The sequence below is a fragment of the Erpetoichthys calabaricus genome, chromosome 5 (genome assembly GCF_900747795.2).
Source record: "Erpetoichthys calabaricus chromosome 5, fErpCal1.3, whole genome shotgun sequence".
NCBI lineage: Eukaryota > Metazoa > Chordata > Cladistia > Polypteriformes > Polypteridae > Erpetoichthys > Erpetoichthys calabaricus.
Genome location: NC_041398.2, coordinates 126,883,783 through 126,898,577, shown reverse-complemented (window position 1 = coordinate 126,898,577; position 14,795 = coordinate 126,883,783). Strand labels below are relative to the sequence as shown.

At 38.0% G+C, this 14,795-nt stretch overlaps 1 protein-coding gene across 10 annotated transcripts in view; it reads right to left on the bottom strand.

Moving 5' to 3' along the window:
• Positions 1–14,795, bottom strand: part of kiaa1109 (KIAA1109 ortholog) — a 371,922-nt gene that overhangs the window by 299,669 nt on the left and 57,458 nt on the right. For all 10 annotated transcript variants that reach the window (XM_051928377.1, XM_051928381.1, XM_051928382.1 and 7 more), the window contains exons 5-6: positions 11,921–11,999; positions 8,763–8,827 (exon numbers count right to left, since the gene is read on the bottom strand). In XM_051928377.1, coding sequence (XP_051784337.1) covers positions 8,763–8,827; positions 11,921–11,999 — 144 coding nt within the window. The remainder of the gene's footprint in view (positions 1–8,762; positions 8,828–11,920; positions 12,000–14,795) is intronic.

Genomic DNA, 14,795 nt, shown 5'->3' with positions numbered 1-14,795 from the left:
CTGTTTATTCCTTTTCTAAGACATGTTCAGTACAGTACAATTTTTGACAAGCATCTCTGGATATATTACTAAGTTTAAATGCCTCTCTGGATGGTTGAAAATATGTTGTAAAAATTTTAGTTTAAGTTGTTTGCAAAATTTGTTCAATAAAAAGGCTCAATATTTTGACTGCATCTGTCATGCAATGTGATTCTCTTCATTAGTGCCATCCCCTGGAAAATTATCACTTTATGAGGCCATGCAAACCTGTATTAATACTTGTGTGCACATTAAAATGTTTTTTGTACAATGTACAATTCTCATGACAGTGAAATTGGTTATTCTTAGCCAGTAGCCAGTTTTTGCAGTTGAAAATGTGGTTAACATCCAATCATGCATGGGAAAAAAATACTGTCCAATACCGTGAAACCAGTATAGTCATACCGCCCAGCACTACTTCAACACCAATTATCTTTCAGTGATTCCCAATTGGGTTCAGATCAGGACACTGGGCTGCCCATTTTATCACTTTGATATTCCCTACTTCTAAGAATTGCTTCACCCATTTTGCAGAGTGCCAAGGAGCATTATTATGCATACAAATGACTGGCTGATTGGCTGATGCTTGCAGGGATGGACCCACATGTTGCCAAAGGAGGTTAAGATATACATTGCCATTCACCTTGCTATGCAGCTGTATGAGAGGCACAATTCCTGCTGCAGAGAACATATCCCACACCACAACACTTCATCCTCCAAACTTTACTTTTTTGCACACCTTGGGATCACTCTTGTCCCAACTTAACAACAAACTTAATGTTTCTCATCTGAACCAACTAAATTAAAGTGGTTTTCATCACTGAACTTTGGACCAGTTCTCCTCAGTCCACACAACATGCTATTCAGCAAAGGCTAGTCTAGCTTTTTTTATTCTTCTTGCTGACAAGAGGCTTCTATTTTCTTGTGTACTTGTTTCAGAAGGATGGCAGGACATTTTTCAGGACTTGAATTGCTTTGTTTCTTTATATAGTTTTAATATTCCAGAAATTAACCTCTTGGAACATCTAGCTTCTTTTCCAATGGGGGTTATCCCATCAGTCTTCATCTAAACAACCTGAAGTTGCAGTGTTTCAGTTACCCTATAGCAGTTCACTATCGTGCAAAAACGCCTACCAATGTTGAATAATCAGTTGCCGTTGCATGGTACAGTAATCCCTCCTCCATCGCGGGGGTTGCGTTCCAGAGCCACCCGCGAAATAAGAAAATCCGCGAAGTAGAAACCATATGTTTATATGGTTATTTTTATATTGTCATGCTTGGGTCACAGATTTGCGTAGAAACACAGGAGGTTGTAGAGAGACAGGAACGTTATTCAAACACTGCAAACAAACATTTGTCTCTTTTTCAAAAGTTTAAACTGTGCTCCATGACAAGACAGAGATGACAGTTCTGTCTCACAATTAAACGAATGCAAACATATCTTCCTTTTCAAAGGAGTGTGCGTCAGGAGAGAGAGAACAAAGCAAGCAGTCAAAAAAAAAAAAAATCAATAGGGCTTTTTGGCTTTCCGCCGGTACAAAGCTGTTGAAGGCGGCAGCTCATACCCCCTCCGTCAGGAGCAGGGAGAGAGAGAGAGAGCCACAGAAAAACAAAGTCAAAAATCAATACGTGCCCTTTGAGCTTTTAAGTATGTGAAGCACCATGCAGCATGTCCTTCAGGAAGCAGCTGCACACAGAAGGTAGCAAAGTCCCTATCGTCTAGGTGTGCGAACAGTCCCCCTGCTCACACCCCCCTACGTCAGCGCAAGAGAGAGAGAGAGAGAAAGTAAGTTGGGTAGCTTCTCAGCCATCTGCCAATAGCGTCCCTTGTATGAAATCAACTGGGCAAACCAACTGAGGAAGCATGTACCAGAAATTAAAAGACCCATTGTCCGCAGAAACCCGCGAAGCAGCGAAAAATCCGCGATATATATTTAAATATGCTTACATATAAAATCCGCGATGGAGTGAAGCCGCGAAAGGCGAAGCGCGATATAGCGAGGGATCACTGTATTTCAATATATTGCCAAATTAGAACCAGCTTTAAACTAGTAAAACTTGTCTAATTTCGATCCCTTCAGTTATCTTGTTTGAATCTTTAATTTAGTGATGTGGGTCAGTTCTCACTGATGAAATATGATTACAATCTCGTACAGCCTCTTCTATTCATGTTGAAATACAGTAACATTCAATTCAGAAAAGCAGTGCACTTTGTAAATTACAACAATGAAACTTTTTCCCTAATTTTGATTGTTAGTGTATAACACTGATCCCTGTACAAAGTACAACATGGCTAACTATGCCTACAAATTAGACATGTGCCCAGTAATGATCTTAAAATAAAGCCTTAAAGGAGCCACCACTCCAATCAGAAAACACAAGACACACTGTGAAATCTTAAAAACAAAAAATTATTACTATTTACTAGGCATTTTCTTCTTGATGCAAGAAGAAAGTGTGAATCATCTGCAGAGAAACATGGGAAATGAAAAAAGACATTTCCGCTTTACCAGGGCCCACAAGCCAGTCCCATGTTGTAGGTTCAGGGCACAGGAAATGTGTCCCCCGATATTAGAATTTGTGAATGGAATGATCTATATTTTATTTACTTATTTGTAGTTTCTGGCAGTTTCTTTTATTTTGTTTTTGGTATTTGTTCCATTTGCATCTTTCATTGTTCAAGGCATGGTGGCGTAGTGGTTAGCAACTGCTGCCTCGCAGATCAGATCATTGACCACAATAAATCGGTCCAGCATAGCTGGCAGACTTTACCCTAGCCCTCAGGACACTTAAGACCATTGCATGATCCTAGCATACAGTAGAAAAAGGACCCTTCAATTAATATTTCAGAAAAGGAGTGGAAAGCTGTCATGCATAGAATACACTCTAGATCTGTATGCCCAAAGCATTAAATAATTCAACTTAAAGATTATTCATCGATCACCTCCATCAAGTTTATAATTGTCCAAAATGTATCCTGGGCAAGATCCAACCTGCGAGCCCTGTAGTCCAGTTCACTGGCCCACAAGTTGTGGGAGTGTACAAAATTAACAGTCTTGGACAAAAATATTTGAACACTTATCAAACAGCCTTGTTGTCACAATCACTCCTAACTCATTAACAGCTGTGTTGGGTGTACATCCAGATGGACTTAAGTGGAAAAGGACACATTGATTGCAATAGCCTACACCAATAACCTATAACAGCCTAAAAATTGATTGTAATAGCCTAAATCACGCTAATATTGTGTAGACTTTGAGAATCCTAACCTTAAGTCAGTGGGTAATGTGAGAGAATAATTTTAGGGTAACATAGCATTTATCTTAAAGACACAGTATGAAGGGTTAATACCTGTAAATGTCAGAAACCAAGTGAACAACAAAGATAAAGGTGTAATACACAAAATGTACTAAGAGATGACTAAGAAATCAGCAGATTTCCTGTAAACAATCAGAATGGACGCCTGTTACATACACAGAAATTTCATGGGTGGTGGCTAAAAGGGTGTAAGAATAACCAGAATATAATAAAACTAGCTGTGTGTGGTCTTTGGGACAAAAAACAACCCGAAGACTCCCAAGCAATCTTACTATATTGGTGAACTTGCAGAAGTGTCAGCTAAGTGGCAGGGACAGGTTGTATGTTGTCCAAGATGGACGTGTAGTAATAATAATAATAATAATTCATTACATTTATATAGCGCTAGAGTGCAGCTGTGTCACAAATTGAGCAGGACAGGCTGGAACTTGTCTCAAGCAAATGTATGGTAGCTAATTGTGTGAAAGTACAACATGCATGTACCACAAAGCTGAGTTTGTCTGCTTGGGATGAATGTGAAGCAAGTTGCATGCAAGCACCAGAAAAAATGTAAAAATGCATGCATGCTCCATCTCACCTGGTGGAACTAATAATTGTATAAGCTTCTACATCTTCCACAGAATTCACACCAACTCCCATGGACATGGTTGAGTGTGAGCAGAGCAAACCGCTCCACACACACACACGCACACACACAGGTATTTATATGAGTCATTTAGGTGTAGGCCTATGAACCAACTAGAGTTAAATGTATGTATTGATTGACACTTATGGAAATTCAGTTGCTTATAAAATAGACCTATACACTTAATATTTTCATCATCCTGAGCATGCTGTATACTGTAGTCTGCTGTGATAGATGTTCCCTCTAAGGCATTTGCGGAGGAGTAATGACTGAAATGATTCAAAAAGGTTTAATCAAACTTCCTCGAGTAGAGGATAAGTATCTTTCTTTACTTAAGATATTGATTTCTACCACATTAACAGATGTTCTATAATATTTGAAATTGAAAAAAAATGTATTGCTTAGAATATCTGTTTAAAATGTTTTTAAAATATGGAAAGATTTAATTAATACAATCTTAGAATAAGCATTCATATTGGGGTAAAGGACATTTACCTTCATCCCCATCTCTTTTGCTCATGCTCTTGGCTCTTCTTTCTCTCGGTACGGGTTGAATTCGTTTGCACTACTGAATCATTATAATCCACTTAAAACTAGTTGAGTTCCTCCTTCCCCATTGACTTCAATGTATTTCTCGGAGTTTGGTGAAGTTTGCAAACACTTTGTGATTTTGCCGAACTTGAGGTGAGCAAATTTAGCAGGGTTTGCTCATCACTAGTTGCAGCTTATGAATATCCAGTGTCACACAAGTAAGTCATGGTAAAAGAAAGTTATACTTGAATTACCGTATTTTTTGCACCATAAGACGCACCTGACCATTAGACGCACCTAGGTTTAGAGGAGGAAAACAAGAAAAAAAATATTCTGAACCAAATGGTGCACTAATATGTTTAATAAAATATAGCAGAATAATATTTCAACCATGTAAATTCAACAGCGGTATTAAGAAACATCATCACTGTCATTAACAAATAAGGAGAGACTTTAAGGTTCAAGCATTCTTCTAGTTTTATGGAAACCCCAAGAACTCCTCATCGCTAGTGTCAGAATTTATTAAGCTCAGTTGCTCACAATCACTTTGCAGCATCACGTACCTATCATCACGCGACATAACCTGTCCAAAGCCACCAGGGGACAAAGCACGTTTGGACCAATGCTCCCTGAAGTTATATCGCCAGTCTAGTCCCATCTATATTTGTAATGCCACAAAGCCCTTCATCTCGTGTTTTGTTGTGGGTTTCCAGTTTGAAAAATGAGAATGCGGTGCAAGCACAGCCCTCGATTCAAAAAATTGCTCTGCATACCTGTTTGTCTCGTCTGACAGTAGCTGAAAGGCAGCTTCAGGAAAGAACAGCCTGAAGTAGTCCAGCGGCTGGTAATCTATCGAGTCCAGAGTCCAACTCAGTGATAATGCGCTTCGCTCCCTCATGAGATGTAGACGCTATCTTGCCTTTGTTTATATTTGTTTAGATTTCGCAACTCACGCACACGCAAGGATTAGATGCCGAGTCAATGAGTCTAACATTCCTCCAAGCACAGAGGGAATGCCTGTAATGTAACAGTGAGTTTTGTCGCCCTCTAGCCCTGGATGTCGACTTTTGTCAGGTATTACACATCATGGTCTGTGATGCAATATTCGCACCATAAGACGCACAGACATTTCCAACCTTCTTTTGGGGAAAAAAAAGTGCGTCTTATGGTGCGAAAAATACGGTACTCATTTTGACACATTGTGGAATTCTCATTTTAAGCAAGCCTAGAAATTATGAAATGTTTCTTATACTTTTCTTTCATATTAGAGTTACCAATAAATCAATTAGGCTTTCATAATTATTTGCAGTGAAGTCGACGGGCTAAGCTATAACTATAAATTATTTTCATTGGGTTTGGGGAAAATATTGCAAAAGAGGCGATTGCAAATCATGTATGTGATGTAAAATAGCACTAGGAATTTCTTCATAAACTATAGCATTTATTTTTACCAAAATCAAAATAGAGAAGCAGTCAAAATTATTTTACTCCTCCAAAGATATCAAGTCTAGTTTCTTACTGAAGGATGAAATTTGATATCTTGTGCTAAAAAAACTGTCAGATGTTTCTCTTGTATTCACTGTAAAGTTTTATTCAAGAAAATAGCTCTTTTTCTATGATGTCAGAAATTTCTTTAATATGGCATGCAACAGTATTTGACAATTGTGCTGCATCTACTTTTTGATAAGACAGCTCATTTAACCTTCATGCTGCAATATTTTTTTGCACAAGGCTTAATAAGAGTTTCAAGTGTTAAGCACAATATGTTAACTTGCACGAAAGGATACCATCATCGCTTTTTCATTGTCAGATTTAGCAAGTACTATATAAGCATTGAAAGTTTAGAATTTTCCAATGAGTCCCAAAGCTTCTTAGAAAAACTTTAATCTTTTTTCTTTGTGTTCAGCATGATTGGTTACCAAGTGCCAACAACGTATAGCAGGAGACAAAAAAAAAACTACTAGTATCTTATTTTACATGACACACTGCCTCAACAGAATCTTTAACTCTAACACATGTAAAGAAAGTGGTACTAGGGTTTTGTACCGTGTTAGCCATTATGAATGTAGAGAAAAGCCAAGCAAAATGACACCTTTTATTAGCTAACTAAAAAGATTACAATATGCAAGCTTTCGAGGCAACTCAGGCCATCTTGCCTGAAGAAGGGGCCTGAGTTGCCTCGAAAGCTTGCATATTGTAATCTTTTTAGTCAGCCAATAAAACATGTAAAGCCAAAAGTCAAGTTTGAATCTGTTTTTTTCACTGTTGGTTTTTGAGGAATAAAAGATTGCAGTTGTTTCTTCTTGTCTGTAAGGGAGGAAGTGACAATATTAACTTTGGTTTTATCAACCGTAGATGTACTATTAGAAGTACCTCCTTCTTATTTCAAAAGTGGCTTTTTTCAGTTACAAATCCATGGTCAGTTGTTTTAGTAGCTAACATTTTGAAATACTGAAAATATCAAAATAAACATTTATGCAAGTAATCACATTTAATTATGTATTAAACTTACTATTTTCTTCACTGCTACAGGAGTAATTTCGTAATTATGAAGACAGCTCACATCACGCAACTATTTCATTTCAAGCAATTGAACTGAGCTAAAAACACATGCAATATCATTGGCTGTGTGCCAATGGACAGTTCTTGTAGCAGTCAGCAGTAAAACCTCACATGGACAGAGTTCACAGAGAGAAACAACATAACCACTGTCATGTTGAAGGAGTACAGTTACAATTGGCAACATAGGCTTTTTTATACATATTGCTGAAATGAAGATACCTTTCAGATTAAAACAAAGAAAAAAAATGAATGTCTATATTTTTAAGGATTCATAATATAATTAATTATAGATTACCCAAATCACCAAAACTAAAGTAAAAAACTGCAATACAAAAATCAAATAAAGCACAAAATATACACACCTATATATGCAAATTCATATTCACCTTTTAATTTTTTTTAATTGTTAATTTCAATTTTTCACAGAGTACTCGTTCTTGCCTCACGTAACACTAAGTACAGTTTGGGAAATGTTGGATTATACAATTAAGTCTTTAAAATAGTTCAGAGAACACAGTTGTGAAGAGGATATTCTTCATTGCTTTAGAACGGTTTCAAATTTTGGGGCTATTTTGAAAATATGTCTTATGTTAACATTAATTAAGTCTTTCACTTACCAGTTAATAATAACTGAGATTGAAATTCTTTATTTGCCTTTTGTACAGATGTACAAAGGAAATCATTTTTTCTACTCAAGTACATGAAACAAAGTACAGGACACCCGTATAGAATACAACAAAAAAAGTGCAATATAGTACAAATAGAGAACAAAACACTTATATTACTAGGTATCATATTGTTGGATGTTTAATGAATGTTATTGTGCAGTTTATTTATTCCAACAATGACGATATAATTGAGAGGATAGACTGCTGAAGGGTAAAAAAAAATGTTTTTGAACCACAAGGTCTTGATACTAGAATAACTATGGCCTAACCTCAGTTTGGAAAACAGACTGAGCACAGAGTGAGTAGGAGAGCAAAGAATTGCATCCTTATTAATTTTTGTTTATAACATGCTTTTATTAAATCCAAAATGCTACAAAGCATAAAAACAAAAAAGTATTAACTGAAGTAAAACAAGATAAATATTTGTAAAATGTCACACTTAACTTTAAAGCATAGTAATTACATCAACAATAAAAGCTAGCAGGCCTCAGGAAGAGAGTAAATAAAAATAACTAAGAAAAGTGAGGACACAGCTGAATCAATGAAAGACAGATAAAGAACTAGTTCTTTCTTCCACTTTTTAGTTCAGTGCATGTAACCAGAGTTAGCATCTTAACTGAGAAAATTACATTTTTGGTATTGTAAGGTAAATATACTTTAATTGTGAACTCACTGTGGCTAGAGGTTCAGTTATCCTATTGCGTTATTTTCATATAATTTAACTGTCTTATTTTAAACAATTGTTTAATGGATTCTTTTTAAAGTTAACTTACAGCCTCTTTGTTCTCATGCTGAGGAAGAATATTCCAATTAACTAATTTTTAAACCCTCTTTAGATGAAAAAGAATTACATCTATAATATGTTACACCAAATCTTTACGCAAGTATCAGGTTTCATAACTCAATATACATCTCTGTAAATAAGTGTATCATTTAGCAAATAGTGATAAAGTTCAAATCTGTTGGTCTATTAAAACTTACACACTAAAACACCTTAATTGAAAGGGGGGTGGGGAGAGGTATTGATGCTTATTGCTTACCATGTAGCTTTTGTTTGGGATTATACATCTTCCACCAACGAAATATGAGAAACCCATCTTGAATTCTAAAACGTTAAAGAAATACAATAGTAAATGGAAGGACAAACAATTTTAAGGAACTTATTCTTCTAATAATATATATTATTTAAGCACTGCATAAAGTGAGATATTATGAAAGGACAGAGAGAAAGAATTTTAGGCTACCAGTATTTTACAGATCGGATGATAGAATTTAATCACTTATGCAAAAGGGACACAACCAAATTTCAAAGTTGTTTGTATACATTGCAATAAACCCAAATGTCAATTATAAAAAATCATAAGTTTCCATTTTGGATGCTCTCTTTCATTATTAAAATATATGACTTGAACACATATATGCCAAGGCAAGCAGCACATCACAGCTGAGTGAATCTGCTTTTATCAAAGATCTCACCTACGATGAAAGGATCATTACCACTGGAGAATGTGAAAGAACACCGTTCCTGTAATTTAGTACAACTGACCAATTATAGACATCAATACATTTCACATTTGTGCATAATACGCAGGAAATAAATCACTTGTGTGACAGATCATCTTTACACACCATTACACTCAAAACTGTAGACTAGCCTTTTGGGGAGGGTGGAGGTTGAAGCAAGCACAATTAGACATGGGATAAAATATACTGCAAGGTGCTGTCAATCTATATACTGGTGGGATTATACCATGAACAACTCTCATTTGCTTGCAACCCAAAAGTGGCTGAGAAATACTGTTTTAGGTGTGTGTATGTGGTATGTAACCAGCTCTGGGGGTCCCTGTCCGGGGCTGTTTCCTGCAGTACACCTAGAAAAGGCATTGTCCCCTGCCTGAAACCAAGGCCTGGGAGAAATTAATTTCAGATGTGAAATGTGGCAAAAAAAAAAACCAAGAACAACAAAATAAATAAATAAAAACATACTAAACATTTATAGACCACCTGCAAGAGAAGGCAGGAGAGGATGTGTGAATTGCAACACAAAATGCTTCTCTGGATATAGTTGTAAAGAGAAATTATTTAAAGTACTGGCATGAAAAATCATTTTGAAGGTAAAGGTTTGGATGGATATGTACTTATACATACAGTACTTACCTAGAAATTGTTTACTTGTTGCTTCAGAGTGAAACATACTGTGTGTGTGTGTATGTTTGATTGTATGTAGAGTTTTTTCTTAAATAAATAAATAATATACAACTACAACTGCAATACTTGTTTTGAGAGACTGTACATGTTTTTAAACAAGAAAAAAACATTCCACAGTATAACTTTGAAATGGTACGGAATATGACACCTAAACTTGGTAAAATGATATCAGACAGATTGAGCCAAAAAAAACATTCCAGGGTGTTGTCATGAAATGTCTTGTTTATGTACTGGAAAATTCACATTTTTGGGCAGCAATCCCAAAAGTGCTTGAGTTTAAATAAATGGACAAATCTCTGAACCAACATTGTCAAAACACCCCTCCAGTACTAAATAAATAATAGCACGTTCTAAACTGTGGAAGCCGTTTATAATTAAGTTTACCCCTTCTCTATAATTTTTTTCACATGAATTATCAATCTGTTATTGGACCTTTTCAAATAAATTCACAGACAGTTTCATTTTGTCTCTTTCCTTGGAAACACTGAAGTGTAAACCTGTTTTATCCATCCATCCATCCATCCATTATCCAACCCGATGAATCTGAACACAGGGTCATGGGGGTCTCCTGGAGCCAATCCCAGCCAACACAGGGCACAAGGCAGGAACCAATCCCGGGCAGGGTGCCAAACCACCGCAGGACACACACACAAACACACCCACACACCAAGCACACACTAGGGCCAATTTAGAATCGCCAATCCACCTAACCTGCATGTCTTTGGACTGTGGGAGGAAACCGGAGCACCCGGAGGAAACCCACGCAGACACGGGGAGAACATGCAAACTCCACACAGGGAGGACCTGGGAAGCGAACCCAGGTCCCCAGGTCTCCCAACTGCGAGGCAGCAGCGCTACCCACCTGTTTTATTAAAAGGCAAAATCTGTTACAATTAACAGTCCCAGGTGTCAACAGAAAGGAAGTTAGTAAAGAAAGTAAATAAACAAATAAATGGTTTTAATTTTTTGGTTTTGACTGTGTATGCTGTGAAGTAAAAACAAATATTTTATTCAGTTTAATTGTAAAAAGTATAAATTTTAGGCAGGGCGGCACGGTGGCGCAGTGGGTAGCGCTGCTGCCTCGCAGTTGGGTGATCTGGGGATCCGGGTTCGCTTCCCGGGTCCTCCCTGCGTGGAGTTTGCATGTTCTCCCCGTGTCTGCGTGGGTTTCCTCCGGGCACTCCGGTTTCCTCCCACAGTCCAAAGACATGCAGGTTAGGTGGATTGGCGATTCTAAATTGGCCCTAGTGTGTGCTTGGTGTGTGGATGTGTTTGTGTGTGCCCTGCGGTGGGTTGGCACCCTGCCCAGGATTGTTTCCTGCCTTGTGCCCTGTGTTGGCTGGGATTGGCTCCAGCAGACCCCCGTGACCCTGTGTTTGGATTCAGCGGGTTGGAAAATGGATGGATGGATAAATTTTAGGCAAGAATCTCCTCATGTAGCAATGTAATACACTGTAAAAAATGGGTCTCCAGGACATGGGTTAAGAATGTTATAAATATTTCACTCAGTGGATAAATAACGCAAGTTTATTTGCCTAATTCAAAGAGGATTCAGCCTTAATTGCAAAAGTAATCTTTCCCCTGTCTGTCATAAAAAAACAAAAAAAAAAACAACAAAACAAAACTTCTTATAGTACTAGAAAGGTAAAAATATTCCAAAAAAAATGAACATTGAATATATGGGTGCTCAATCAGCATATCCAAAAATGTTGGGTTTTTTCTATTATGGGACCAAGTAAAACTATTATTATACAGATTCCTTTCTTAAGGATGAACAACTTTAATTAATATTAGTATTTTGGAAAAGAAGGTCTCATTACGAGTTTTACTAATGACTTTGCAGTGTACATGAGTCAACTGGTATTTTTTTACTGTAGTATAACTTGCAAAACATAATTAAAACAAAATACTACACAATGTGAGTTACTGATTGTAGAATATTTTGTAGACGGGCATTAATTTTAAAATATTCACACATAGACATACTTACCTGACAGACATATCTTCATTGATTAAATAAATATCTCTGAACATAACTTTTCCAGATAAGACAGAAAAAGAAAATGAGCCTGTGGAAAGAAGACGAGTTTTAATAACAAGAAAAAAAAATATACAATGAAACAAAGAAAAGAGTTTTCTTCAGTAGTTTTACATTTATATGGCAATGCTGATATGATGTTTCATTTTAGGCTAATCAACTTCAAAACTGAACTTAAATTACGGATTTCATCAAATATCAAGCAAGTTAATCCTTACCCAGAGAATAAAGCTGCTAAGACTATGATCTTATCAGTTTTAAAATACTTTTCATGTAATGTTGCATTTATAATAGGGTTGTCAAATTATATAAAATTAGGGTTTGAATATTCATGTTAAAAATAAGTAAGGATTCCAATCTATATATATAATTCTCTAAGCCGCCGCCAGAGCGGGCAAGACACCCATGAAAGCACACAGGAACGAGCCTCGCCCACACCCATGAAAGCACGCAGGAAGGAGCCACGCCCACCAACCCTAAGACCATTGGATACGACGAAAATTCGCAGAGCCACACACCAACTCGGACGCGACGCCTCGGAAAACGCACCGTCATTTCTGTTTGTCTGTGCTCCAGTCCACATGCAGCTCTGAGCCACGTTGACTTTCGGTTACGACGCACGACCGTATGCAACATCGCAAACTGTTTTACACACTACATACAGCAATTCACATCCACAACAAACATGCGTCTTCTTAGATGGTCCTGCAGGAACACGGAAAACGTTTCCCCGCCCACCAACATTCTTTATTCCCCGGCCCGCGTCCACTGCATCCGCAACAAACATGCGTCTTCTTAGATGGTCCTGCAGGAACACGGACAACGTTTCCCCGCCCACCAACACTCCTTATTCCCCGGCCCGCGTCCACCCTCGCTCTCTAGGCATTCCCACTGCCTGCTCATGTGCCCGGACGCAACAACTCACCGACCACCCCGTAAGTCACTTTCGTCTGTGCTAGGAGTCCACATGCACCTCTGGGCCACGTTGACTTTTCATTATTCTTTTCGGTTATGACACACACACCACCATCGTAAACTGTTTTACACGCCATGGTCTTAGAGTTGGTGGGCGGGTCTCCGTGAGTTGCTCTTGCGAGCGGGCACATGACCAGGCGGTGTGTATGCTTTGAGAACGAGGGTGGACGCGGCAGGACCATGTAAGAAGAGGCATGTTTGTCACGGATGTGAATTGCTGAATGCAGCATCTAAAACAGTTTGCGAGGGGTATCCCATGGGATCCTTAAAACAATCCTTTAAAACTGAGGTTAAAACACAATGAAGGAAGCAGTCTTTAAAAACCAATAAGCCATGTGCCTCTGTTTCATTAGCGTCTCACCTGCTTCACAGATGCAGGCCCTGCAACAGTCGAGACGCTCTCTCAGCAGCTGACCTTCTCTGTGCCTGACTCCACTAAAGGCTGCAAAAAAATTATGAAAGTACGGGCGCATTTGTTTCACACAAGCTGTGTGTGTGGGTGGGTTGGTGTTAGTTAGTTACTCGAAGGATTTCAAGATTTAATATGTACAAGTGGAAACACTGCAAAAGCAGCCCAAACCAGAAAAGACGGCTGGCAAAAGTGGCCGACAAATTAAACGCGTGTGCATTGTACTTACTGAAAGCAGTGTTACGGATTTTGCAAATGTTCATTTTTCCCCCTCTGCTTAAAAAACATTTAAAAAGCGGCATGATTATGCGGCGTAGTAGGTATGCAGCGTGTAAAACAGTTTAATTTAAACAGATAATTTGCCTTTTACTATTACACGAAGACAATTTCCTGTTAATACTTCGTTACATTGATATAGCGGTGTTCTCAGTATTCAAAGCGCTATCCACACAGGGAGGAACCGGGAAGCGAAACCACAATCTTCCACAGTCTCCTTACTGCAAAGCAGCAGCACTACTACAGCGCCACAAGGCAGTTAAAGAATATACCAGGCTCGATTTTGTTTTCACTTCTGTTTAGAGATCGGGTCGTAGATAGCATTGTTGCAATGTTACTTTTCTTGGTGGCTTATTACATTACGGATGTTTCACATGTTCATTTTTTCCCCTGTGCTTAAAAGACATTAATAAAGTGTTTCTCAATTGTGACTCCGGAACATCTCAGTACGCAAGCTATATTAAGCGTCAACAACGAAGACTCGCTACACCTTAATCTACAAGTACTGACACTTATCCCTACCGATGAAGTAACTTTCACCAGCGTGGCCTTCTTTGTCACAGACGATCCCACTTTCAGTCACGGACAATTATATGTTGCTTTCTCCAGAGGTCTATCTTTTCATTCACTCACAGTGGTATCCACAAACCCACCCCATTTGGACAACTGTGTCGTTCAGGAAGTGTTCATCCATCAATACATAATTATGCGGCGTATGCTACGCCGTGGGTTGGCTAGTATACTCTAATGTGGGTTAAAAGTTCTATGTGCTACTACATGTTTGTATAGAACATGCCTTTGCATGCTTCGTAATTATTAATATTTTAACTTTTTCGCACATGCTGCACTGACACACCTTCAAAAAAAATTGATTTTCTGTCCATGGAAAGTGATATGATCAAAGAGAAAAAAGTGGAGGCAGGACATTTAGCATGCATTTAGTGGAAATATGAAACCCATTCAAAAATCGCTCATTATTATTTTAACACAGTAAATACATGTGTTACTTTAGTCCCCACACCCTGCTGCTCCTCCAGCACTCTGATCTGCTATGTGCCTTTCTGTTTCTTGGGTGCAAAAGACGGCCCATTTTATTTTATATGGGTCGAGTCATGGGGAGTCTATTTACATTTCACAAACAGAGTTCGTGAATATACTACATGTTTC